This window comes from Artemia franciscana, chromosome 14 (assembly GCF_032884065.1).
Source record: "Artemia franciscana chromosome 14, ASM3288406v1, whole genome shotgun sequence".
NCBI classification, from domain to species: domain Eukaryota; kingdom Metazoa; phylum Arthropoda; class Branchiopoda; order Anostraca; family Artemiidae; genus Artemia; species Artemia franciscana.
In genome coordinates this window covers 40,884,338-40,909,615 of record NC_088876.1, presented here as the reverse complement: position 1 = coordinate 40,909,615, position 25,278 = coordinate 40,884,338, and the positions used below count along the sequence as shown (strand labels likewise).

The following is a 25,278-nucleotide window of genomic DNA, read 5'->3' as shown; positions in this document are numbered from 1 at the left end:
CATACATAAGTAAACATCTTCCCCAGTGGCGGAACTGGCTAGTTCACATTACTTAATAGATATGAATATACATTTACCATCGTGGCTGTTCTTATTAGCTATCTTTTATTGAACTCCTTCTCAAAAGGGAGACTTAGTGTTTTTTTCAAAATTCATTGTTAATAAATTTAAAATCAAATTCAATCCTTTAAAGAATTAAATAAAAAACAAGTTTTTTTTAACTGAAAGTAAGGAGCGACATTAAAACATAAAACGAACAGAAATTACTTCGTATATAGAAGGTGCTGTTCCCTCCTCAACGCCCCGCTCTTTACGCTAAAGTTTGACTCTTTCTCTCAACTCAACTATTTTTGAGTTGTCAGTTAAAAAACTTTAGCGCAAAGAGCGGGGCGTTGAGGAGGGAACAACCCCTTTCATATACATAGTAATTTTTGTTCGTGTCGCTCCTTACTTTCAGTTAAAAAAAATTGTTTTTTTTTATTTAATTTCTGAAAGTTTTGAATTAATGCATGTTTTGATTTTGGTTCTCCGCAGATGAATAGTTAAAACGAAATTTACATATTTATTTTTTTGGCTAAATGGCTTTCTAAATAGTTTTGCTCGAATGATTTTGAGAATGGAGCGGGGGAGGAGGAGGCCTAGCTGCCCACCAAATTTTTAGTTACTTAAAAAGGCAACTAGAACTTTAAAATTTTTTACGAACGTTTTTATTAGTAAAACATATACGCAACTTACGAATTAGCTTACGTAATGAACTTCTGAGTATATTTTTATTATATTTATGAGGGTATTCACCCCTTCGTCAGAACCTCGCTCTTTACACTAAAGCTTAAATTTTGTCCCAATTCCTTAAGAATGGCCCCTGAATCACAAAGGTCGTAGAATAAATAGTTGAAATTACTGAAAATACTTTAGCATAAAGAGCGAGGTATTAGGAGGAGGTGAACCCCTCATATGCGTAATAATTTCAGTTCATTTTAAGTTTTAATGCTACTCCTTACTTTCAGTAGAAAAATTTTTCATATTTATTTTTTCTTTGTTTTTTTAAATGATGCTAGAAAATCTTGCGCTCCCTTCATGGAAATTTTTGCGCCCCCATGACGAATTCCTCCATGCAAAGTTCCCCCAACATATCCCCCTCTTCTCAGCCCCCTCCCCCAACCAAAAAATCCCCCTTAAAACGTCTGTACACTTCCCACATTACTATATGTAAGCATTGGTCAAAGTTTGTAACTTGTAGCCCCTCCCACGGGGACTGTGGGGTAGTAGGTCGTCCCCAAAGACATAATTATAAGGTTTTTTGACTATGCTGAATAAAATGGCTATCTCAGAATATTGATCCGGTGACTTTAGGAAAATAATTAGCGTGGGAGGGGACCTAGGTGCTCTCCAATTTTTGGGTCACTTAAAAAGGGCACTAGAACTTTTCATTTCCGTTAGAATGAATCCTCTCGCAACATTATAGGATCACTGGGTCGATACGATCCCCCCTGGGAAGAAAAAAAAGACAACAGCAAATAAACATGCATCCGTGATCTGTCTTCTGGCAAAAATACAAAATTTCCCATTTTGTAGATAGGAGCTTGAAACTTCCACAGAAGGGTTTTCTGATACGCTGAATCTGATAGTGTGATTTCCGTTAACATTATATGACTTTTAAGGGGTGTTTCCGCCTTCTAAAAAAAGGCAAATTTTCTTAGGTTCGTAATTTTTGATGGGTAAGACTAAACTTGATGAAACTTATATATTTAGAATCAGCATTAAAATGCGATTCTTTTTTTGTAGGTTTCCTAATTCCGTTTTTTAGAGTTTTGATTACTATTGAGCAGGGTCGCTCCTTACTACAGTTCGTTACCACGAACTGATTGAAAGAGGTTAATTCTACGCAAAAACTTTGACTTTGTTCCAAATTTAAGATCGCAGATATACAACACGAAGCTATAAGCTATAATAAGCTCAGTTATAAAGTTATAACTGAAGGGATTTGGCAACTATGCAATTTCCATCAAATATATTTCAAATAAGAGGCTTTTGAATATGGTCACAGCAGCGTTGTCACAACAGAAAAAATGTATAATTTAAAGAAACAAGAGTTGAGGATTTTTCTATACAATTACAAATCCAGGTAAAATTTTAGGCTGATAAACATATATTATTATATAAAATTTTAGTTGAAATAAACATAAACTGAAAAAATCAAATCCCTTACCTAGGATTGGTTGTAAGTTTTCCTTCAACTTCTTCAATATAAACATTATTTGTTATTACTTCATCCTTCATTAAAGCGTCTGAAAATTTAAAAAATGCTATTACAATATTATGCAAACAAAATTAAATATTCAATTAATCAAACACATAAACAAATAAAATACACCCACACATGTGCAAAGGAGTTTGCCAACAGAGTCTTAAGTTAGCAGAGAATTAGGAAGGGTTAAGCCATAGGTTTAAGCACTGTGTTTATAATAATACGGGTCGTCACACCTGACCTCTATTTGGGCTCTAAGTCCATTTTTGATAGTTTTATTACCAGAGCGCAAAAAAATCCGAGTTCACAAAAAGGCAGCATCCTGGAGGAAGGGGGTTTGGAGGAGTGAATTCGAAAATACCTTACTGGGCATTCCTTTTGACAATAAATTTATTTCTGAAAATTTTAGTTGCCTGGCTCACGAACCTCCAAAGTTAATGAAAAGTTCCACAATTCTGATTTTAAAGGAATTGTTAGTAACAATTTTAGTATCAAATCTTTACAAACTAACAGAAAATTGTAGGGGTAAAGCACCACTTTTCAGAAAAACTTTCTTTACTACTTCCACTTGAATGAAACTTTCAGGAGAGCATAAATAGCAAATTCTGAGAATCTTTGAAACACACCAAACTCAACGAGTTTACTTAAGAAATATATTATCTACCCTATGTGACAGTTCTTGTATGTTACTGTAGCTTTTATCCGCTTTCGTAATTGTTACAAAATCTGCGTCTTATCTTAATCAGCTTCTTATTATCCCCAGATTTATATTACAGCTAATAGCAATTCACAGCTGCACACGCTCCAGCTCCGTCCAAAAACATTCAAGGCTTCCCTCCTCCCAATCTTTACACCTTCCCAAGAAGTTCCAATTTCACTTAATTCTTTTCTTGTAACCTTCCCCCCCCCCCATTCTGCGATGACTTGCTTTTTGTTTGGCCCAACATGGGTAAGTAAAAAGAACAACCTTTGGCTATTTGTCATCCTTCATCCACAAAACGTCCACATCCGCAAATCTCAAACATTCTCGCATTAGCCCTAGAAAACGGGATGGAACCATATTTTCGCAGAGTTTATTGTTTTAAATATGGTCAGACAAGATATTTATTTCAAAAGATCTCTATCACAAGCCCACAAAGGGCCGAATTTGGACTTCAGAATCGACTAATCACATCGTTGCACCAAAACTGGCAAAACGCAATTAAAAAAACAACAACCAAAAATCATAATAAATAATTACTTATGAGTAAAAAATTAAACTAATAAGTCAATTAAAAAATTAAAAAGATAAAAACCGGTCAAACTAAACTTAAACAAATACAAGTCAGAAAAGAATTAAAAGGGACATTAAAAAAAGGGGGGGGGGGGGGCAAAATAAGCAAATAAATACAAAAAAAAACAAGATATATATGTATATATATATATATATATATATAAATATATATATATATATATATATATATATATATATATATGTATGTATATATATATATATATATATATATATATATATATATGTATATATATATATATATATATATATATATATATATATATATATATATATATATATCATGAAAAGATAAATCACCAATGCAACAGCACAAACACACACACACACACACAAAAAAAAAAAAAAAAAAAAAAAAAAAAAAAAAAAAAAAAAAAAAAAAAAGAAACAGAAGGAGAAAAGGAAGACTGTTTTCCTAAATTAGTGATTAATATAGACCAGCACTTGAATGAGGCCTTAACCCTACTCATCCATACAATCACATAGGTGAAACAGCATAGTCATACACAATCAACCATAAAGAATAATCCATGGACAGGCAGTCATGTCGTCAATAAGTATAAGTCGTCATTTACCAAACAATAGAAAAAATAATAAAGATAAATATTTCAGAAGCAACAACCCAATACAAGGGCTCATCAGGAAAAAAACAGAGAGGGGGACAAGCAAATAAGTTCAACAACCTGGTCAGTCATGCAAGTACCCAAAACAATCCCTAGTTTTAAATTAATGCTTTGAAATATTTTATATCTCCCCATTTGGCAGGCCAAGATACCTTTGTGGAGACTAATGTTTTATGTTTTTATGAATAAAAAAAAACACCTTACACAATTGTATCAAATTAATTAAGGTTTCAGCAAATTGATTCAAATGTAATACCGTCCTTTTAATCAAACAGTTCGTGGTAACGAACTGTAGTAAGGAGCGACCCGGCTCAATAGTAACCAAAACTCTAAAAAATGGAATTTTGATACCAATAGCTACATCAAAAAAATCGCATTTTAATGCTGGTTTTAAATATATAAGTTTCATCAAGTTTAGTCTTACCCATCAAAAGTTACGAGCCTGAGAAAATTTGCGTTATTTTAGAAAATAGGGGAAAACGCCCCCTAAAAGTCATAGAATCTTAAAGAAAATCACACCATCAGATTCAGCGTATCAGAGAACCCTACTGTAGAAGTTTCGAGCTCCTATCTACAAAAATGTGGAATTTTGCATTTTTTGCCAGAAGGCAGATCACGGATGCGTGTTTATTTTATTTTATTTTATTTTTTATTTTTTTTTTTTCCCCAGGGGTGATCGTATCGACCTAGTTGTCCTAGAATGTTGCAAGAGGGCTCATTCTAATGGAAATGAAAAGTTCTAGTGCCCTTTTTAAGTGACCAAAAAAATTGGAGGGCACCTAGGCCCCCTCCCACGCTAATTATTTTCCCAAAGTCAACGGATCAAAATTCTGAGATAGCCATTTTATTCAGCGTAGTCGAAAAACCTTATAACTATGTCTTTGGGGACGACTTACTCTCCCACAGTCCCCGTGGGAGGGGCAACAAGTTACAAACTTTGACCTGTGCTTACATATAGTAATGGTTATTGGGAAGTATACAGGCGTTTTCAGGAGGATTTTTTTTGGTTTGGGGGAGGGGTTGAGAAGAGGAGGATATGCTGGGGGAACTTTTCTTCGAGAATTTGTAATGGGAGAAGAAAATTTCCATGAAGGGAGAGCAGGATTTACTAGCATTATTTAAAAAAAAACAATTAAAAAATAAAAGTGAAAAAGCTTGTTCAGCTGGAAGTAAGGAACAGCAATAAAACTTAAAACAAACAGAAATTATTACCCATATGAGGGGCTCACCTCCTTCTAATACCTCGCTCTTTACGCTAAAGTATTTTCAGTAATTTCAACTACTTATTCTACGGCTTTTGTGATTCAGGGGGTCATTCTTAATGAATTGGGATAAAATTTAAGCTTTAGTGTAAAGAGCGAGGTACTGACGATGGGGCGAATCCCCTCATATATATAATAAAAACATGAGAATACAAAAGTTCTTTACGTAAGCTAATTTATAAGTTACGTAAATCTTTTACCAATAAAAAGATTCGTAAAAAATTAAAAGTTCTAGTTGCCTTTTTAATTAACCAAAAAATCGGGGGGCAACTAGGCTTCGTCCCCCGCTCTTTTTTTCTCAAAATCATTCGATCAAAATTATGAGAAAGCCATTGAGCCCAAAAAAAAAATATGCAAATTTCGTTTTGATTATTCCTCTGCGGAGAGCCAAAATCAAAACATGCATTGATTCAAAAACGTTCAGAAATTAAATAAAAAAAACAAGTTTTTTTAACTGAAAGTAAGGAGCGACATTAAAACTTAAAACGCACAGAAATTACTTCGTATATGAAAGAGGCTGCTTCCTCATCAACGCCCCGCTGTTTACGCTAAAGTTTTTTACTGTTTTAAAAAGAAGAATTGAGAGAAAGAGTCAAACTTTAGCGTAAAGAGCGGGGCGTTGATGAGGAAGCAGCCTCTTTCATATACGAAGTAATTTCTGTGCGTTTTAAGTTTTAATGTCGCTCCTTACTTTCAGTTAAAAAAACTTGTTTTTTTTTTTATTTAATTCGAACAGGACTTATTAGAAGTCTTAGAAGCTCATATCCCAGAGGGTAGGAAGCATGAAATTAGATGAGATAGAATTTGTTTACTCAGGCAGGAAGGACGGGGTACATAAATAGGGGTTAGGGCTCAAGATGAATAAGGAAGCTGGCAAGTCTTGCTTAGGCGGGAAGGTGTTAATAATAGAATACTAATGACTCATTTTATAACTAAAAAGTTCAGGATATCAGTTATAGTAGTATATGCCCCTGTATATGACGGAGATATTTGTGTATTCGGATGAATTTTACTTACAGTTACAGAAATAAAAAGACAGGATTCCAGGTATAATATGGTGTTTTTATTAGGATATTTTAACGCCCAGGTCGGTAGAAATAGGAATTGATGGTGTCCTAGCACAGGTAAATTTGGTGTAGGAAAAGAAAGCAGCGATGGCTACAGACTGTTATAATTTTGTAGATATAAAAATCTAGTTATAACCAATACGGAGTTTGGTCATTAAATGACCCATAAGTTAACATGTGTTCACGTGATGGTAAGACAGAAAATCTTGCTGATTATGTTACCGTAAATCGAAGACTGGCAGGATCAATAAAAATATTTTAGGGTATATAGGAGTGCTGTTACTGATGTTAAAAGTAAAGATCACCATCTGATAGTGTCTAGGGTTAATTTAAAGCTGAAATTTCAGAAGGAATCCCACCTTACGGGAACTTATGAGGTTGATAGACTCCAGGATAAAAATTTGAGAAAAACGTCTCCGGGACAGATGAATAATAAACTGGAGAGTTTAAAATTTGACAAGGTGGAAGATGGATTAGACACTTTTAGGAAAACAATTTTTGGAGTTACTGATGGTGTCCTAGCGAATTTTTTTTTATTTTTTGCCAGAAGGCACATCACGGATGCGTGTTTATTTGTTTGTTTGTTGGTTTTTCCCAGGGGTGATCGTATCGACCCAGTGGTCCTAGAATCTTGCGATAGGGCTCATTCTAATGGAAATCAGAAGTTCTAGTGCCCTTTTTAAGTAACCAAAAAATTTGGAGGGCACCTAGGCCCCCTCCCACGCTGATTATTTTACTAATCTCACCAAATCAAAATTCTGAGATAGCCATTTTATTCAGCCTAGTCAAAAAACCTTATAACTATGTCTTTGGGTACGACTTAGTCCCCCACAGTCCCCGTGGGAGAGTGCTTACCTATAGTAATGGTTATTTGGAAGTGTACAGAAGTTTTCAGGGGGATTTTAGGTTGTGGGGGGTTGATAAGAGGAGGATATGCTAGGGGAACTCCCCTTGGAGGAATGTGTTATGGGGGAAGAAAATTTTCATGAAGGGAGTGAAGGATTTTCTATTATTATTTAAAAAAAAAACAATGAAAAAATAAATATGAAACAGTTTTTTCAACTGAAAGTAAGGAGAAGTATTAAAACTTAAAACGAAGATAAATTATTACGCATATGATGGGCTCACCTCCTCCTAATATCTGGCTCTTTACGCTAAATTATTTTTAGTAATTTCAACTATTTATTCTACGGCTTTTGTGATTCAGGGGTCATTCTCAAGAAATTGGGAAAAATTTAAGCTTTAGTGTAAAGAGCGAGGTACTGACGAGGGGGTGAACCCCTTCATAGACGTAATAAAAACATGAAAATACAGAAGTTCGTTACGTAAGCTAATTTGTAAGTTACGTATATCTTTTACTAATAAAAACACTCGTAAAAAACTAAGAGTTCTAGTTGCCTTTTTAAGTAACCAAAAAATCGGAGGGCAACTAGGCCTCCTCCCCCGCTCCTTTTTTCTCAAAATCATTAGATCAAAACTATGAGAAAGCCATTTAGCCAAAAAAATAAATATGCAAATTTCGCTTTAATTATTCATCTGCGGAGAGCCAAAATCAAAACATGCATTGATTCAAAAACGTTCAGCAATTAAATAAAAAAAACAAGTTTTTTAACGGAAAGTAAGGAGCGAAATTAAAACTTAAAACGGACATAAATTACTTCGTATATGAAAGGGGCTGCTTCCTCATCAACGCCCCGCTCTTTACGCTAAAGTTTTTACTGTTTAAAAAAAGTAGAGTTAAGAGAAAGAGTAAAACTTTAGCGTAAAGAGCGGGGCGCTGATGAAGAAGCAGCCCCTTTCATATACGAAGTAATTTATGTTCGTTTTAAGTTTTAATTTCGCTCCTTACTTTCCGTTAAAAAACTTGTTTTTTTTTTATTTAATCCTCTCTTAAGGTTATTAGTTCCTCTTTCCTCTTATATTCTTGAAAGTAACAGAAACGCTAACGAAAGTTTACCCTACACATATTATCACCAAGAGTTCGACCCATGAAATGAATTTGACAAGAAAATATAGGAAAATTAGAAATAATATGGATTCCTTTAGATAGGGGGGGGGGCACTAGTCACAAAGACTCAACCCTGAATAGCAGCTTACTGCAAATGGCCTCTAAGTAACAATTTTAAATGTTAATCGTATCATAACGTTTTTAAATATTATATTAATTGGAGGGTATGATACCAAAAAACAACATATATATTTCTCTTTTATTTTATTTGTCCATTATATATATATATATATATATATATATATATATATATATATATATATATATATATATATGTATATATATATATATATATATATATATATATATATATATATATATATATATATATATATATATATATTATATGTATATATATATATATATATATATATATATATATATATATATATATATATATATATATATATATATATATATATATATATATATATATATTATATAATATATATATATATATATATATATATATATATATATATATATATATTATATATATATATATATATACATATATCACCCCTGACCCCGTTCTAAACAAAATAATCAGCGACACCAGGTCTCAAACCCTTGTCTTCGTGAATAAAGAATTTCAAGTAAAAAAACACGGCATTTTTTTTAACTACCCCAAGACAATCTTCTATGTCATGTCTGTGTCTCTCCGCAATTTCATTGTTAGCTTATAAAACTTTTAATTATCCAGAAGCAAGAAAAAAAATTGTTAAGATTGTTTAAATAATGTTAAAATTGAAAAAAGCAATTAAAGAGGATAAAAAGGTCATAGTCGTGGATGTGATGAAGATGATAAACATAGATTAGCCAAGAAGCATTAAGTGTATATTCCCTAGTTGAAAAAAAAGTTAGCACAAATAGAGAAATAAGTCTAAGTCTTAGAGACCAGGTGATGGTACCACAAATACACCTAGGAGTCAGTTCTATATCTTGCAATTTCAGAGGGGAAGGTCGCACATAACTCCACATTACGTATATTCTTACTTAACATAGTCGCTGTATTATATTTCAGATGTTGATTGTATGAATAGAAGGGCTTCAATATTAGAAACAAGGGTTTAGAAAAAATCCTACTTACGTTTAATTAAATCTTCAATTGAATGAAAATCAAAATTCTCAACGAAAGAGGGAGGAATTTTCGGGGAACAAACATAGACACCTGAGTTAATCATATCAAAACGAAGCTTGACATGGTCAATATCCACTGCACTATTAACTTTATATTTTTGCTGATATCCTTGATTATAGCCACAGAGTTTTTTGGTTGCGTCCACAATTAGAAATTGTTCATTTTCACTGGTTCTATTTGGGTGACCAGGAACACACGATATAGTGGCAATTGTCAATATGGCGTCTTTGTCTTTCCTTAGAACAGACCTAAAAACAGGAAATCTTTGAATCCCTTTTTCAAAAGCAAGATTCATGGTTCTGCTGATGGAAAACTAGACCAAAATTACTTCTTGGGCTCAATTTAAATCTCAATTCATACTCAAATTACTTTATTTCTCATTATTTTTCTTTTATTAACTCATTATAGATATCAATTTTTCGTTCACTGCTTCGTTCTTTCAGTTGGGTTTTCGTTCAACCGACCGGCGGAGATAGTAGCGATGAATTATACTTACAGTTAAACGAACGAGCAGATAGGGTCCCAGGTAGAAATATAGTGTTTTTATTCAGATATTTTAATCCCAAGGTCCGTAGAAATAGGGATAGATGGTATCCTAGCCTCGGTAACTAATGACTACAGACTGTTGCAATTTTGTAGGCAAAGCAATCTAGTTACAACTAATAATATTTGGTCATAATAATGGCCCATAATTTAACAAGGTATTCACAAGATACAAAGACAGCTAACCTTATAGATTATTTTATTGCAAACCGAAGATTGGCAGGATCAATACATGATACTAGGGTACATAAAATTGCTGTTATTGAGGTTAAAAGTAAAGATTAGTACTGCCTAGGTTAACTTAAAGCTGAATTTTCGGAAGGGTAACTATCTCCCGGGAAGTTATGATGTTCGTAAGCTCCAAGATGAACATTTGAGAGAAACTTACCACGAACAGTTGAATACTAAACTGGAGAGTTTAAAATTTGACAATGGAGAAGATTGACGGAATAATATTAGGGAAATACTTTGTGAAGTTGCTCATAGTTAACAATTAAAAAAAAAAAGAAAGTTAGCAACGAAGCTAGGAATATAATAGAGAGGGGAAGTGGATTGTACAAGAATTATCTGAGGGAGAGATCATATGAAAATAAGAGGATTACAAAAAGAGTGGAAAAAGCATTTAAATACGAACTAAGGAGGCGTGAGGTGGAGGCCATGGGTAAAACTGCAGAGGATTGCAAGATACAGCTAGACGGCGTAATAGCAAGATATTATACTGGCATATTAATAAATTGAGAGGGAGTAGTCAATCCGGACATGTCCCAGTTACAGATAGGATCGGGGCCACAATTAGTGATAAGGAAAGAATTAAAGAAATATTGGAATAACGTTTTGAGAATGTGCTAAACAGGGATAGAGTTACAGGAAAAGATATAGAAGAAAATGAAAAAGTTTTTGATACCTTGGATGTGAAGGTTGTTTTGCGGGGAAGAATTAGCGACAGTACTAAAAGGATTACAAAATTATAAGGCCCCAGGTACTGATAGTGTGGTTAAGAAGTTTCTTGAATATGGTGGCTCTGAGGTTAGAAATACGTAACTGAAGATTATGAATATGATTTTTTCAAAAGGGGAACTACCTAGCGAATTTAGGAAAACCCAAAATGAAGCTACTGTATAAGAAAGGTGATACGAGTGAGTGTGGTAATTACAGAGGCATTAGTCTGATCTGTGTAGGTAGCAAATTACTTAGTAATATGATATTTTTTAGAATAAGAGATGCTGTAAACATAGTTTTAAGAGAAGAACAGTGCGGTTTTAGGAAGGGCAGAGGATGTGTCAACCAAATTTTCACTCTTAGGTTAAAAATCGAGAAGCGCCAGAGTTATTGAAACACATTTAGTCCTCAATTTTATAGATTATGAAAGCGTTCGACTCTGTTGATAGAAGAGCTTTAGCGAAGGTCTTATCCTTGTATGGTATACCAGACAAATACATAAAAGTGATTAGTGCTATGTACGAGAATAACACTGCTGAGTTTAAGGTAGGAAATGAGACTAGCAACTGGTTTCGCATTAAATCAGGAGTTAAGCAGGGTTTCGTTCTGTCCCCCTTTATACGGTTCATTTTGATGGATTTTGTCTTAAGGAGCCCGAGAAAGGCAATGGGAGAACACGGACCAAATGGGGAAGAAAAACTTTCCATGACTTAGGTTATGAAGATGATTTAAGCATCCTAGATGAAAGTGTGAGCAAAATGAATTAACTTTTAGAGGTTTTGCAAGTTCAGGCTGCTAGAATAGGTTTGAAAATTAATGTTAAGAAGACTAAGTCACTAAGACTAAGAATAAGTGAAGATGAAAGAGTGACGTTGGGTAACGAAAAAATTGATCAAGTGGACAGATTCACTTAACTTGGTAGCATTATTAGTAAAGACAGTGGGAACAGAGAAGATGTTAAAAGCAGAATAGCAAAGGCCCAGGGTGCTTTTTTACAGTTGAAAAAGCTTGGAAGAATAGGAAGATAAATCTTTGAACCAAGATAAGAATATTGGAAGCTACAGTGATGACAGTGGTCAAATATGGTTCTGAAGCATGGGCGCTCCAAAAACACACAAAGAGTTGCTAGATGTTTTCCAGAGAAATTGACTATGTATTGTTCTGGGTACCCAGCTGACTGACCGTATTTCAAACAGTAGGCTGTACAATAAATGTGGTTTACTCCCGTTTTCTAGGGCAATAATGACAGAAAGGTTGAGATGGCTAGGTCACGTTCTGCGGATGAAGGATGACAGATTGCCAAAGCTTGTTCTTATCGGCAAACTGTCGTCAGCTAAACGGAAAGCAGGTCGTCCGCGGTTGGGGTGGAAGGATGTCATAAAAAAGATTTAAGAGAAATAGGAAGTGCCTGGGAGGTTGTAAAGAGGGAGGATTTGAATATATTGGGATGAAGGAGGAGTGCTGTGGATGTGTTTGCCTCGGGCGGCTTGGTGCTGCGTTGAGTTATTAGCAGTAGTAGTAGGAGTATTCTCTTTAGTATAATTATGCATCCTTAACTTTAAATTTGGAAATAATTTGTTTTTCTTCTGCTTCTTCATGAAGACCAGGCTCAAGACCAATTATAAATATATATTTTTGAAATTGCATATATTGTTTCTTGTGGCAATAATATATTTTCCTTTCTGTTTCTAGTTTGAGAGCCCTTTTTTAAATTTAAACGGATAGCATCATACCTAGAACCTACCCAGGTGGGGTTTAAGTAAGAAGAACCTAGAACCTAGAAGAACCTACCCAGGTGGTTTAAGTAAGCTTAGAGAGAGTGGTTCAAATATCTCGAATTTTAGAGGCTTCCATAAATTTCCCTGAATGAAAGAAGGGTTTCCGAAATCTCCCGGAATTTTACGTTCATAAATATGTGAAAGTTAGTACGAAATCAAATCTCTAATTTTTGTTAAGAATTTTTTTTTTGGGGGGGGGGGTCATTTTAGAGAGCCCAATATCCTTTTTGGGAAATTTGAGGGAACTCTAGACACTTCAGGTTGTAGAAAAACTGGTTCGGACACACGCCCCCTCCACCCTGAAATCTCTAGATGTTGGTCTTTTCCTAAAATTTCTTGCATTATCTATATAATTCGCCTGTTTTCGGGGACTTCTTTTTAAGTTCTATGCCCCCAGAGTAAAGTTTTACGTATATGCCTTATTAAATATCTCTGCAATTATTAAGTATCTGATGCTCTTTTGTCCTCTTTTTGTCTTTTGATTCACTCCCCCTCCCTCTTTAAGAGTTGTGCCTTCGATACTACTCTTAAAGAATTGAAAAAATCTTCATGACAGAATAATTTGTAGTTATAGACAAATAAACTAGAGAGATGTAAAACAAGGATTGGTTCTAACCATGACTTTCACTGAGAATTTTACAATATCCAAGGGATCTCCTGTAAAAAATTCGAATGTCTTTAAAGATCCCAAGATATTAAACAATAATATATACTTCATATGCTTTTCTTATGTTCCTGCAATATTTCTACCTTTAACGAATAATAGTATTTAATTTATAATTATTTCACCTAGAGATATTATTAACATATGCATAATTGTTAATATAAACTATTTAATGTGCAAAATATTATACAGTAATGCATACGTTATACTACTATTACTACTACTAAAAACTCACCGCAGCCCCAAGCCGCCTGATGCAAACACAGCTACGCAAGCTCCTCCTCCATTCTGTTACAGAGAGAAATTCGTTATAGAAATGAAAAATTCAATGAAAAATATCAAAAATCCATATTTATAATTGAACTTGAGCCTGGTCTTCATTAAGAAGAAGAAGGTCAAAGATTATTTCCAAATTTAAGATTAAGGATGCAAAATTATGCTAAAAAGAATAAACAACCACAAAGAGGAATGAATTATTACTATTACATTTACTATTACTTTTACATTTGCTATTACTTATTACATTTACTATTACAAATTATCGCTATTACAAAATTAAACATTTGACACTCGAACTCTTGTTTTCCAGTTTCACTTAAATATTTGACAATTCTTGTGTTCTGATTCTGCTGTTATCTTCTCAAAAACAGCAGCCAATATGATATTTTTTGGTATAACAAAGGTATTTGGTATAACAATCCAATATGATATTTTTTGGTATTAAAAATGTTACACCACGAGGATTTTGCAAGGTAACGTTGCACAGCATCCTATTTATTCGTTTAATTTTATCAACTAAAGTTGACGATCCAAATATTTAAGAGAAGTAAAAAAACTCCTTTATTTCCAAACTACATACAAAGGAAGTGATGGGGTACCCTGAGATTGTTCCTAAAAAAAAATCGGGCACAAAGACTCGAGTTCCTCCAGCTTCAACCCACCCCCTCCCCTTCCTAGAAGACGAAATTGTATGTATCTAAGTCAATAAAGAAAACAGTTCTAGCTTTAAAAAAGACCTACTTATGTTTTTCCATAAGAACATTCAAATCTGTGTTTGTTAGTATATCTCCCTCGAAGTATATAAAATCCGTTGACAACACAGATTCATGATCCATAACTTTAAAAGCATCTGCTGCTGTATAAATCTCTTCATTAAGAATAATCAGCTTCTTCCCCTCTAGTTGTTCACCAAGATCCTTAACAAACTGCTTGCTAAGAAAAAAGAAAAAATCATATTGTTATTAAAACAATAATTGTATACAACAGAAAATAAACAGCTATAAAACAATCAATAAAACAATAAAATAATAAAATAATGTTGTTATTATAAGAACAGTTATTGCAGGCTGCAAACAATAAACAACTATAAAAAATACTAAAACAATATTGTTATTATTTATAGAAATATTGTTTTATTGGATCATAGGCGTCTGGTAACATCTGCGTTGTACATCTTTTGGAAATAACAGGTCTGGAATCTGAAATACAAAACCCATCTAACCTCTTTCTACGCAGGAACTTTACTTTTGGAACTTTTTATGCTAAATTCATATGTGCAATAAAACTTCTATAGGCTACTTGCATTCCTGAAAATGAATCAGATTATATTTTGAAAATTATTTTAAGAAACCGAACAAAAACATTATGCCAATATATATATATAAAAAAATAACTGATTGCTTACTGAAAAAGAAATTGTAGTTTATCAATGTTTATATTTGAAAAGCAATATTGGTGTACTGGAAGAAACCGATCATAAGCACCAGGTAATTTATATCTTTGTATTTATTTCAGAGGAAAAGAACAAGCCATTTTTGTTTTGTTTAATTTCTTTTTTTAAGGCCCCCTAAAGTGATAGATAAAGTAATTTTTGACATTCCCATTCTTTTTTTGACATTGAATTTACGACATTCCCATTCGTGACATCTATATTGTGAAAAACCCAAGAAAATTGAAAATCTTTGTTTATTTAAGACCACCAGTAATAAGGGAGGCTACAAAGATTAGCAAGAAGGTATCATTTTGAATTAATATTTAAATAAAATGATATAATAATGTAAAACGAAAGAATTTAAATAAATATCTAAATAAAATTATAAATAAAATGGTGATGATGATAAACTTTGTTTTTATGACTGGTAGTTTGAAGGTTTCCATTTCAATTTCTATACTGCTGTTCTTGGAAAGCAGGTAGAAAGAAATGAGAAAACCCCTTGATTCTAGGTTTAAAAGCAATTATCAAGGGGGAGAAAAACTCTAGATTTAGGTAGAGCCGCTTCCACTGCTGTCATTATGGGTATTCGTAACGTTGTTCACGTTTCGGTTTCAAAAAATGGGTAGCTTGGTTCCTTTGGGTCAAATTCTCCGAGTTTGATTATGAAAAGAAACATTCTTATAAGTAAAAAAGTGAATCTTTCTAGTTATGCTATTTCCAAATATCATGGTTGCTTTTCTGACAATGCAACCGCCCCCCCCCCCCCTGATAGTCTCAATAATATATTTCTTATCCCTAATAACGTATTTCTTCTTTAATTAATCTTGTGATGTGTCATCATTTCTTGATGAAACACGTTTCTGCAGATTTGACCGCAGAACAACAAAATTGTGAATATAAACATCATTTGGAATGATTTTAAAAAGTGGATAACTATCTTAATTTAAGAAAAAGATACAAAGAAAGAAAGAAATAGTTTATTTGAGCCCTACGGCCATACACAACATGGTTTAATGATACAACATTGCATAGAACACAAACTCAATGTAAAACAATACTTATTTTCATTCACTCGGGCTCGACTGAGCCTCTTCCGCCTTTTTCCACATATCGTGCCATTTTGCATATGGTTCCAGGCTTCGAAGACCTCAGGATATCAGAAAGCAGCACCAACCGATGGTCCCCCCAAATTTCATCCCTAAGACTTTCAAGCTCCTGGCACTCCATGAGGAAATGGGCTAAATTATTATCCTCAATTCCACAATACCCACATTTACCATTTGTACCCTTTTTTTTTTTTAAATCTCTGTTCCTTATGTACTGGAAGGCAATTTCCCCTCAAATGGATCCATGATTTTAAATATTTAAAAGGTAAATTTAACTTAAAGTAATATTCTTCCCCAAAATTATCTTTTACTTTACTATATTCTTTCAGTGTTTCCGACGAACGTACTAAACAACCCCACTCCTGTATCTCTTGGTCTCTCAATCTCTGCATAATTTTTGGAAGGCATTGTATGTTTCCGGGTCCGTTTCCTTCCACCCACAAATAAGAGAGGCCTAATTTATCAAGAGATTTCTTGATTTGTTGAGTCCAAGTAGTTTTCCTATTAATTCGAAGCAAATCATTATAAGCTTGTTTAGCCAATCAGTCCTCAGGAAGTTGGGTTAATATCAGCCAAAACTTTAATACTTGATAAAGTCGGTGCAGTTTCAGTGAGAAGATGCCGAATTCTCCTTTGATTAGCTGGTTATTTGTTGTCTGGTGCAGCCCGAAAAGTCTTCTGTAGTATCTAAACTGGACTTATTCTAGCTTACCCGCGGCCTCCAGGCCCCATAGATCAGCTCCGTAATGGATTGTCGGTTTAATTTTCGAATCAAATATTTGCTTAAACATATTTAATGACTTCGACTTTTTCACTAGGTCATTACGTAATATTGCAACCACTGCTGCTTTCCCTCGCTTTGACATTTCGCTCACATGTTCCTTCCAACTGCAGTTAGGTGTTTATCTTAGTGGGTTTCATCTCGCAATTTTATGTTTTGTTCATTGATAAAGGTAACTGCCTGAAGATTATCAACGAATTGGTGCTGAATGAGATGATTTGGTTAGGAATGGTAGAGTTGTTCGATGAACTAACGCATCAGTTTCCTCATCAAAATGACATAACTATCCTAGGAATACCAATAATCATCTTCAGAAAAATTAAAATTAATTAAAACCAAACATAAGCAATCTTCAATTTCAAAGACAGAATACTCCACAGAATAAAGACTTCAACTTAACACAACAGATTAACCCGGGGATCAGTTAGTAGAATTTAACTTATTTTTGGAAAACGAGCCCCTAGAAATTGTTTGCATAAAAGAATGACGTTTGTCTTCTGGTAGAAAACTTAATGATAAAGTTATTCTATTGATAGAAAAGGTATGAATTTTACATCAATTATTTAAAAGGTTGAGGCCTTAAAATACTTGTTAGAAAAGATTTTATAAGTTTTCTTGTACATGTTGACCTCTGGTCATCCATGGAAGTATTAGTTGCAAGGTAAAAATTTCAGTCTTTCAGTATCTTAAAATTTATTATTTATAAATCAATTTAATTTATTTAATAAATTAATATTTAATAAATGAATTTATCTAATAACTTAATAAATTAATTAAATAAAAAATCTTGTTAAATTAATTAAAATTAATAAATTAACATTAATTTATTATAAAAGACAATCTTCTTTCAATAATGGTGTATTTAAAAGCCTATTAGACCTTCCTTAAAAACTGACAAATACTTGGGTATTTAAATCTTCATCATCTCCTGTGGGTTCCAACTCACCCAAGAGATGAGCGAAAACTGTTGCTATTGGATTCAATCTCTCCTATTTGACACCCTTAATATCCAATCACACCTAAAAGTTTAGTAATTTATTTCTTTGTAACAGACAATCTGCTTGATGAAAGGTGTCTATATTATCAGATAATCTGGGTTGCCAGTATTATCCATATGTTATATAATGTCTGAAAGGCCTCTTTTTTGAAAATCCACATGCTCCTAGATGGATATTTTATGATGATAATTAAAAGCTTAATATTAAAATTGAACAGTAACAGGAGATAGCAATGGTAATAATAAAATAGTCTATATTTTGTTAGAATAGCCCACCACTGTAGGCTGAACAAACCCATATATTTTTAATAAAAGGAGGGATTTTTTATGGGATTTTTTTAATAAAAGGAGGGATTTTTTCCATTTTTTTATGGAGGGATTTTAAATAATTTTATATGTGAACACTGACCTAGATTCACTTACTAATTCAGCAACGGTGAAAGAGTCACTTCGAAAAGGCCTCCTTTTTTACGGTTTGTCTCTTTATAGGGTCGAGCTTATTTCCACCGGAAAATCTCCCCTCCCCCTACAGAAAGCCCGCCCCCACGAGGTAAATTCCCTCCATAAATAGAATTGAGCAGCTAAAGAAAAAATATGGCAAATAAAAAATAATAAAGAACAAAAAGGAATTTTGGAATAATCTACCTATATTCCAAATATAGGCAAAATATATGGTGTAGAATATCCTATAGCATTTATTTTTACATTTTTATCTTATTTAATTTTTCGTGTTTCTGTAGAATCTTTTTTTCACTGATCCGATTTGAAACTTACAGCTGTATCCTTTGGCCAGGGGGACTAATGTACAAAAAACTATTCAAAGGATTGGTCCCTTTGAAATTCGTCTGTCTCTAACAAAGAGGGCCCAAAAAAGGGCCGATTTTCTCGATTGGCCAGGAACTTATATAAAACTTTGGGCTAAGCTCTCTCAATACACAAGGAAAAAAACATTGCTTCTCCTCAGTTAACTGTCTCAGTGTTAACCTTTATCTTACCCTGGAATGGTAACTCAGACCCCAAAATCATGCAAAAAAATTGAAATAAAATAAAATGTGAAAATAAATACTATAAGGAATCAGAAGGCGGTAACCTTTTTTGGCCTCGGGACAAAATCAACCACAATGCGAATATAAAAGGGTCTTTTGGGTCCGTGATATTTTCATTTTGAAACAGTCTTTAAATGAATAATGAGAAATGTTTCCTTTAGAAAATAACTAAATAACTATAATATAATGTATAAAACTAAAAAAAACCTTTCACGGGTCGTAGGTTACAGATCCCTGTTCTATACAACATGTTCTGCCTATATTTTGGAGAACTATACCTATATTTTACCTACATATACATACAAGTAGAATATTCTAAAATTTCATATTTGATTTGTCATAGTTTCTCTGTAGCTACTGTATTTTACATGTGGGGGTAATTTTCAGGGGAAATCTTCCGCGGGGTGGGGGAGGGGGTGTGTTCCGGGAGGGGATGAGTCAGACATATTTATATGATTAAGCGGACTTAGATCTGCAATCTTTATTTCTTATTCTTAATCCGGCACAGATGTTTGGATTATATTGCCAGGCTGGGGAGTTAGTTCGTAGCGTTTAATGTTTTCTTTGTTTTACAAGGATTTTTTTTTTCTTTTACTATTTGACAATTTGTATAGTACTCAGCCAACAAAATTCTTTCTGTTCTACAAAACGTGTTAATCATCTTTTTGAGGGATTTAATGTTTAATTACTTTTTAGGCTTACAAATGCAATATACAGGAGGTAAAAACCAACTTTTTGACATCTGCTCATCTTCGCTTTTCATCGTGGCCATAAAGCTCTGGAGAAACTACCCCCCCCCCCTGAAAAAAATGTTGCACAAGTGTAGTGAATGTAGCTGAAAACTTATTTAACATAATAACACAAAAGGGATCTATTATTGGTCCAATAAAAACAATCCACCAATTGGAAACAACTTTACATTCTTACGTCAACCAGGGCAACAAGCCTAATTAGTCATGCGAAACAGGCATATTACGCCGAGATTACTTTACCGTAGAAGATCTTTTTCCGTTTTCGACTTCGAAGAAAGGATATACACCACATTGAATCCAAACTTCAGAGCCTAGAAAAGAGTTAATAACAAATTACTTAATGAATATAAACTGCCTCCTCACCACTTGCTGGTGCTTTGAGCAAATGCCTCCAAAGAACTTGCTCCCCAAATCCAATATTTTTGTCCCTCAAAAATTCAAAAAAGCCCCTCAAGTTCATCATTCACTTATTCTCATCGAACATCACATTTATGTTTATACAGGGATTTTATTAAAAACATTTTCTTTGAAAGGGAGGGAAAAAACTCAAATGAAGTCAAATTATAAGAAATTATGCAGAGAATTTTGACTTCTCTGAGGAACTGGGTCCAAACCCTCCCTTTCTGCTCTGCGTACTCAGCTGGTTATATTTTAACCAGCTGAGTATGTTTCTACTATATATATATATATATATATATATATATATATATATATATATATATATATATATATATATATATATATATATATATATATATATATATATATATATATATATATATATATATATATATATATATATATATATATATATATATATATATAGCCATCATGATGTAAAAATTATAATAATATATTTAATGAAAGACAACATTTTAATAATTAGGGTTCCTCAGAAAGGGGAACTCTGTCAACATCGGGCTCCAATGGCCAATCAGAGCTCCACTGGCCTATTTGACTAAAGAATAGAAAACATTTTTGGGTTGGGTTTTGACTGATATTAAGAGCAAGTTATTTGTAAAGAAAAAGGGTTTCGTGGGTGTCCAAGATATAGAAATAAGTTATTCTGATATCAAAAGCTGCAATTTCTGACAATTTTTGTCAGTGAAACAGAGGATATGCTTTAGAAAAGAATAAACGTTTAAGTATCTTAACACCCAAATAAGATAAAAGAAAACCAATTAGGTCAATTAATAGAATTTGTTCATTTTAACAGAATGGGATTAAGGTACTTATGTACTATACCGCCTACACTCGAGTGCTTCATTTAAGTAGAGCCGGTATTATGACCATGTATGAAATTCATTCAGTTTGCGATAAAATACAACAAAATTTATATTAAAATAGTATATATTTTCATCATATTTCGTGATATTTCATTAGCATTGAACGTCAGAGAAACAAATTTTGCTTAAATAAAGCACTTGAATGTTGTGATATAATACATAAGTGCCAGCGTAATAACATTTGAATTTTCACAGTCAATCTAAAGTACCTTTTCTTAAATTAATCCAAAAAGGAGTGGGGAGCAGCAACATAACTAGGAGACCCGCTCCCTGCGGCGCTTTTCTAGAGGCAGCACATCAAGCAAAGGAAAAAAATTGCATACTTTGGGTCACAGCAGGGTAAAAAAAAATACAAGGAATCCTAACTTTTTATTGCAGTCCCCTAAAAATATGACAGAATTCCAAAAAGAATAATCTTTAAACCATCACAGGGCTACTTTTTTAAATAACGTGACAAATATCAACCAATAGCGTAGTAAAAATGGGGAGGGGGCAAGGGTTCTGGCTTATAGCCCAGTCCCCTTGAGCTTCTAAAAAAGCGTCCAAAAAGCTTAATTGAAGTTCATAAAAAGTAAAAAGGAAAGATTATCTCAACTGGTTACTAAAGATTTATCGTTCAAAGTACTACGGCACTTGTGTCTTGGTTTTGAAATATTGCCCCCAGCACACCATCCATCTTAATGATCACCCACATTTTCTTTGTAATGCCCTAAATTACTTAATTAGAGACGAAGACCACACTGCCTTTCCATAACAAACAAACAAAACTTGGAAATAATAGGAAAATTTTCTCAAGACAGTGGAATTCAATCCATTGAATATTTCGCCCTTATTTTGATGAACTTAGAAACTAAAAATATTTTTAGAATTTTTTTTTAAACAGCCCTAGAATGCTTACATCGACGAAGTTCAGCCAGGACTGATAAATAATGTAATGTGAGATAATAAATTCATACAAACGAAAAAAAAAACATAATTAAATACAAGCTTTCAAAAATAATCTTGCTTTTTTGGCAGCTCTTAAAGGTCTTTTTGTAACGGGTTCAATACTATTGTAAATTGGTTTAGTAAAATATCCAGTTAGGTCATTTTTAATTAAATCTGAGCATAAAAGATTTAGTGAATATTCCCATAAGTCCCTATTTAAAGAAATATTATCATTTATTTTGAGACTAATTTTGATTGATTCCTGAGCCACCTGTTTTATCCCCAAATCATTAACAATAAGAGAAGATTTAAAAAAAAGAATTGTGTGGCTGGGATTGTTAAATATATTGCAAGCTAAAGCAGAATCAAAGGAGTTATTAGAATTATTAGAAATTAATGCCTTGTCTGTGTCTTCTTTATGCCGGTATAGCCGTTTTTTCTAGGTTCTGATGCGTTCTGCCAAAATAGCAATTGCCACAGTCACATGGTATTCGATAAAACCCTCTGTGGCGAGTAACTGGGGTTTTATCTTTAATGGAGCTTAAGAAATTTTTAGCTTAAGAATTTTTGGAACTGGAAGAAATTTGTGATTCTAAAATTATTAGTGAAAACTGTATACAGGTTATTTTTTGTGCAAATATTTTTTAGTTGTAATTTTTGGGATGTACAGAAGATAGATTATATTTGGGGCCTACAGGAGCCTCATATTGTGAAATATCTTTGATTTTACGGGAATGTCTTTTTAGTCTATGGTTATTTGTATTATTTACAAAGGAATGGGGTATCCGTTACCAAAAAGAATATATATGATAAATTTATTTCTGCATTTATGTACGAATAGGAGCAAATGTTCACGAACGTAAATGACAGAAGCTACAACTGCTATTTAAACTTGTGGGGGTGATATGAATTAAAATGAAGATGTCTATTGTTTTGCGCTGGTCTTCTACAGATAGCAAAATAAAGTTCATCAGTATTATGCATAACTAACACATCTAAAAACGGTAGTTTATTTTCACCATCAATTTCTAGGGTAAACTGCTAATTTCTATCACAAGTATTAAGATGATCTAAGAAACCCCAAAGTTCAATTTCCTCATCATTCTAAGTGAAATTACATAATCCGTGTAGCAACCCCAATAGACATGTTTTAAAAAATACGAATTTAATGCCCAATTTTCAAGGTTCTCAACATAAACATTTCCCAGTAGCCCGTATAAATGTGCTTTCATTGGTAGCCCATTTATTTGCCATTCCATTTATTTAATCCATTTATTTAAAAGGAATCACAAAACTGAAAATACATAGAAAACTTACTACAAATTTTAGATAAAGTCATTAAAACTTCACAGTCAATTCCGGTCGCTGAAACTTCGATTAAGTGATAATTTTCTTCTATTTTGTTTTTTAATAATTGTTCAAAAATAGCCACATCTATATTCGTATACATGGAAACAATGTCGAAACTACTAACTATTGTGTCTTCTGAAATACTTGTGCTATTAAGTTTTTAACTAAATCTGCCGAATTACTAATTTAGAAATTTTGGGAATACAGCAAAGGTTTGAAAGCTCTGCAAAGCCATTTTCCAATATTGGAAACGGGGGATTTAGTAAATGCTATGATAGGTCTTAAGGGAATACCTTGTTTATGTATTTTTGGTAAACCGTAGAATGTTTATAGAGCTTTAGGACAGAAACTACCGTGGGGGAAAAGTTTATTGTGCAACTGTGGGGTGATTTCACCATTCTGTTTTAGCTGCTTTAATTCATTTATAATATTATGAGAAAACTGATCAGTAGCATCATGAGTTATCGTTTTATAAGTAGTTTTGTATTTAAATGTGAAAAGATTTTGCTTTCATAGTCTGTTTTATCCATGGCAACATGGATAAAACAGCACGTGAATTGCACGCACGTGAACAAGCACGTGAATTGCTTTTGTCTGCTTTGATTATTATAATAGACAGCTCTTTGTGGGGAGTAGATAATATTTTATGTCATGTAAATTTTTTGGTATGAAAGTGGTAGGAGACTTAACCCTTTTTTTGGCTGTTACAAAGGGTATTTATGAGGCTAAACATAACTTCATCAGGGTTAGAAACAGATGGGTAGGCAAAATAATCTCAAAATAATAATATATCTTTCAATGGGGACTTAGGGAAATATTCACAAATTTCTTTATACTTAGATTTAATTAAAAACGATCTAGCAAAATATTTTACTAAACCAATTTACAATAGTATTGAACCCGTTACAAAAGGCCATTTAAGGTTAGCTGCCAAAAAAGCAAGATTAGCTTTGAAAGCTTGTATTTGATTATTTTATTTTATTCCGTTTGTATGAATTCATTATATAACATCATTTTATTTATCAGTCCTGGTTGAACTTTGTTGAAGCAAGGATCTTAGGGCTGTTTCATAAAAAAAATTTTTAAAGTTTTTTAAAAACAATTTTAGTTTTAAAGGTTCATTTTATATATAAAATATACACATACATACATACATACATATATATATATATATATATATATATATATATATATATATATATATATATATATATATATATATATATATATATATTAGCATTGTGCTGAAGACAGCCCTTGGACATAGGGCCGAAATATTCACTAAAATGAATCCCACTATCTTGAGAAGATTTCCCTACTGTTTATAGATTGTGTTTGTTTGCCCTACATTACGACAATACTAAATGATCACCAATTGTCACCAACCTGTTGTTGCTGGATGTGAAGAATACCAAATACTGCATTGTAATTTCTAATACTATCCCTACAGACAAGTTCTACAAAACGTGAAGATTAATTTGTCTTAGATTAGTGTTGCAGAATCCTTCATACACTTGATCAAAACTAAAAGAAAATCTGTTGAAAAGCTAATTTATAATGGAAGAATTTCAGGCAGGTGAGCTCAAAATCACTAAGCTGCTGAGGTCTAGTGTAAAATAACGCTTCAGCAATGGCTAGTGTCCACGTGAGGGTTAAAGCTTGCATGAAAGTCATCAACCCAAAACTACAGTTAATTCCTTGCACCAACTATTGCAACTATTTGAGCGAACCAGATTCAAAAACTATTGTGGTGAA

The 25,278-nt window shown here is 33.0% G+C and overlaps 1 protein-coding gene across 2 annotated transcripts in view; it reads right to left on the bottom strand.

Annotated features, from left to right (window-relative positions):
• LOC136035714 (translation initiation factor eIF2B subunit epsilon-like) overlaps window positions 1-25,278 on the bottom strand; it is a 71,235-nt gene that overhangs the window by 36,118 nt on the left and 9,839 nt on the right. For both annotated transcript variants that reach the window (XM_065717665.1, XM_065717666.1), the window contains exons 3-6: window positions 20,201-20,271; window positions 14,585-14,776; window positions 9,590-9,888; window positions 2,210-2,288 (exon numbers count right to left, since the gene is read on the bottom strand). In XM_065717665.1, coding sequence (XP_065573737.1) covers window positions 2,210-2,288; window positions 9,590-9,888; window positions 14,585-14,776; window positions 20,201-20,271 — 641 coding nt within the window. The remainder of the gene's footprint in view (window positions 1-2,209; window positions 2,289-9,589; window positions 9,889-14,584; window positions 14,777-20,200; window positions 20,272-25,278) is intronic.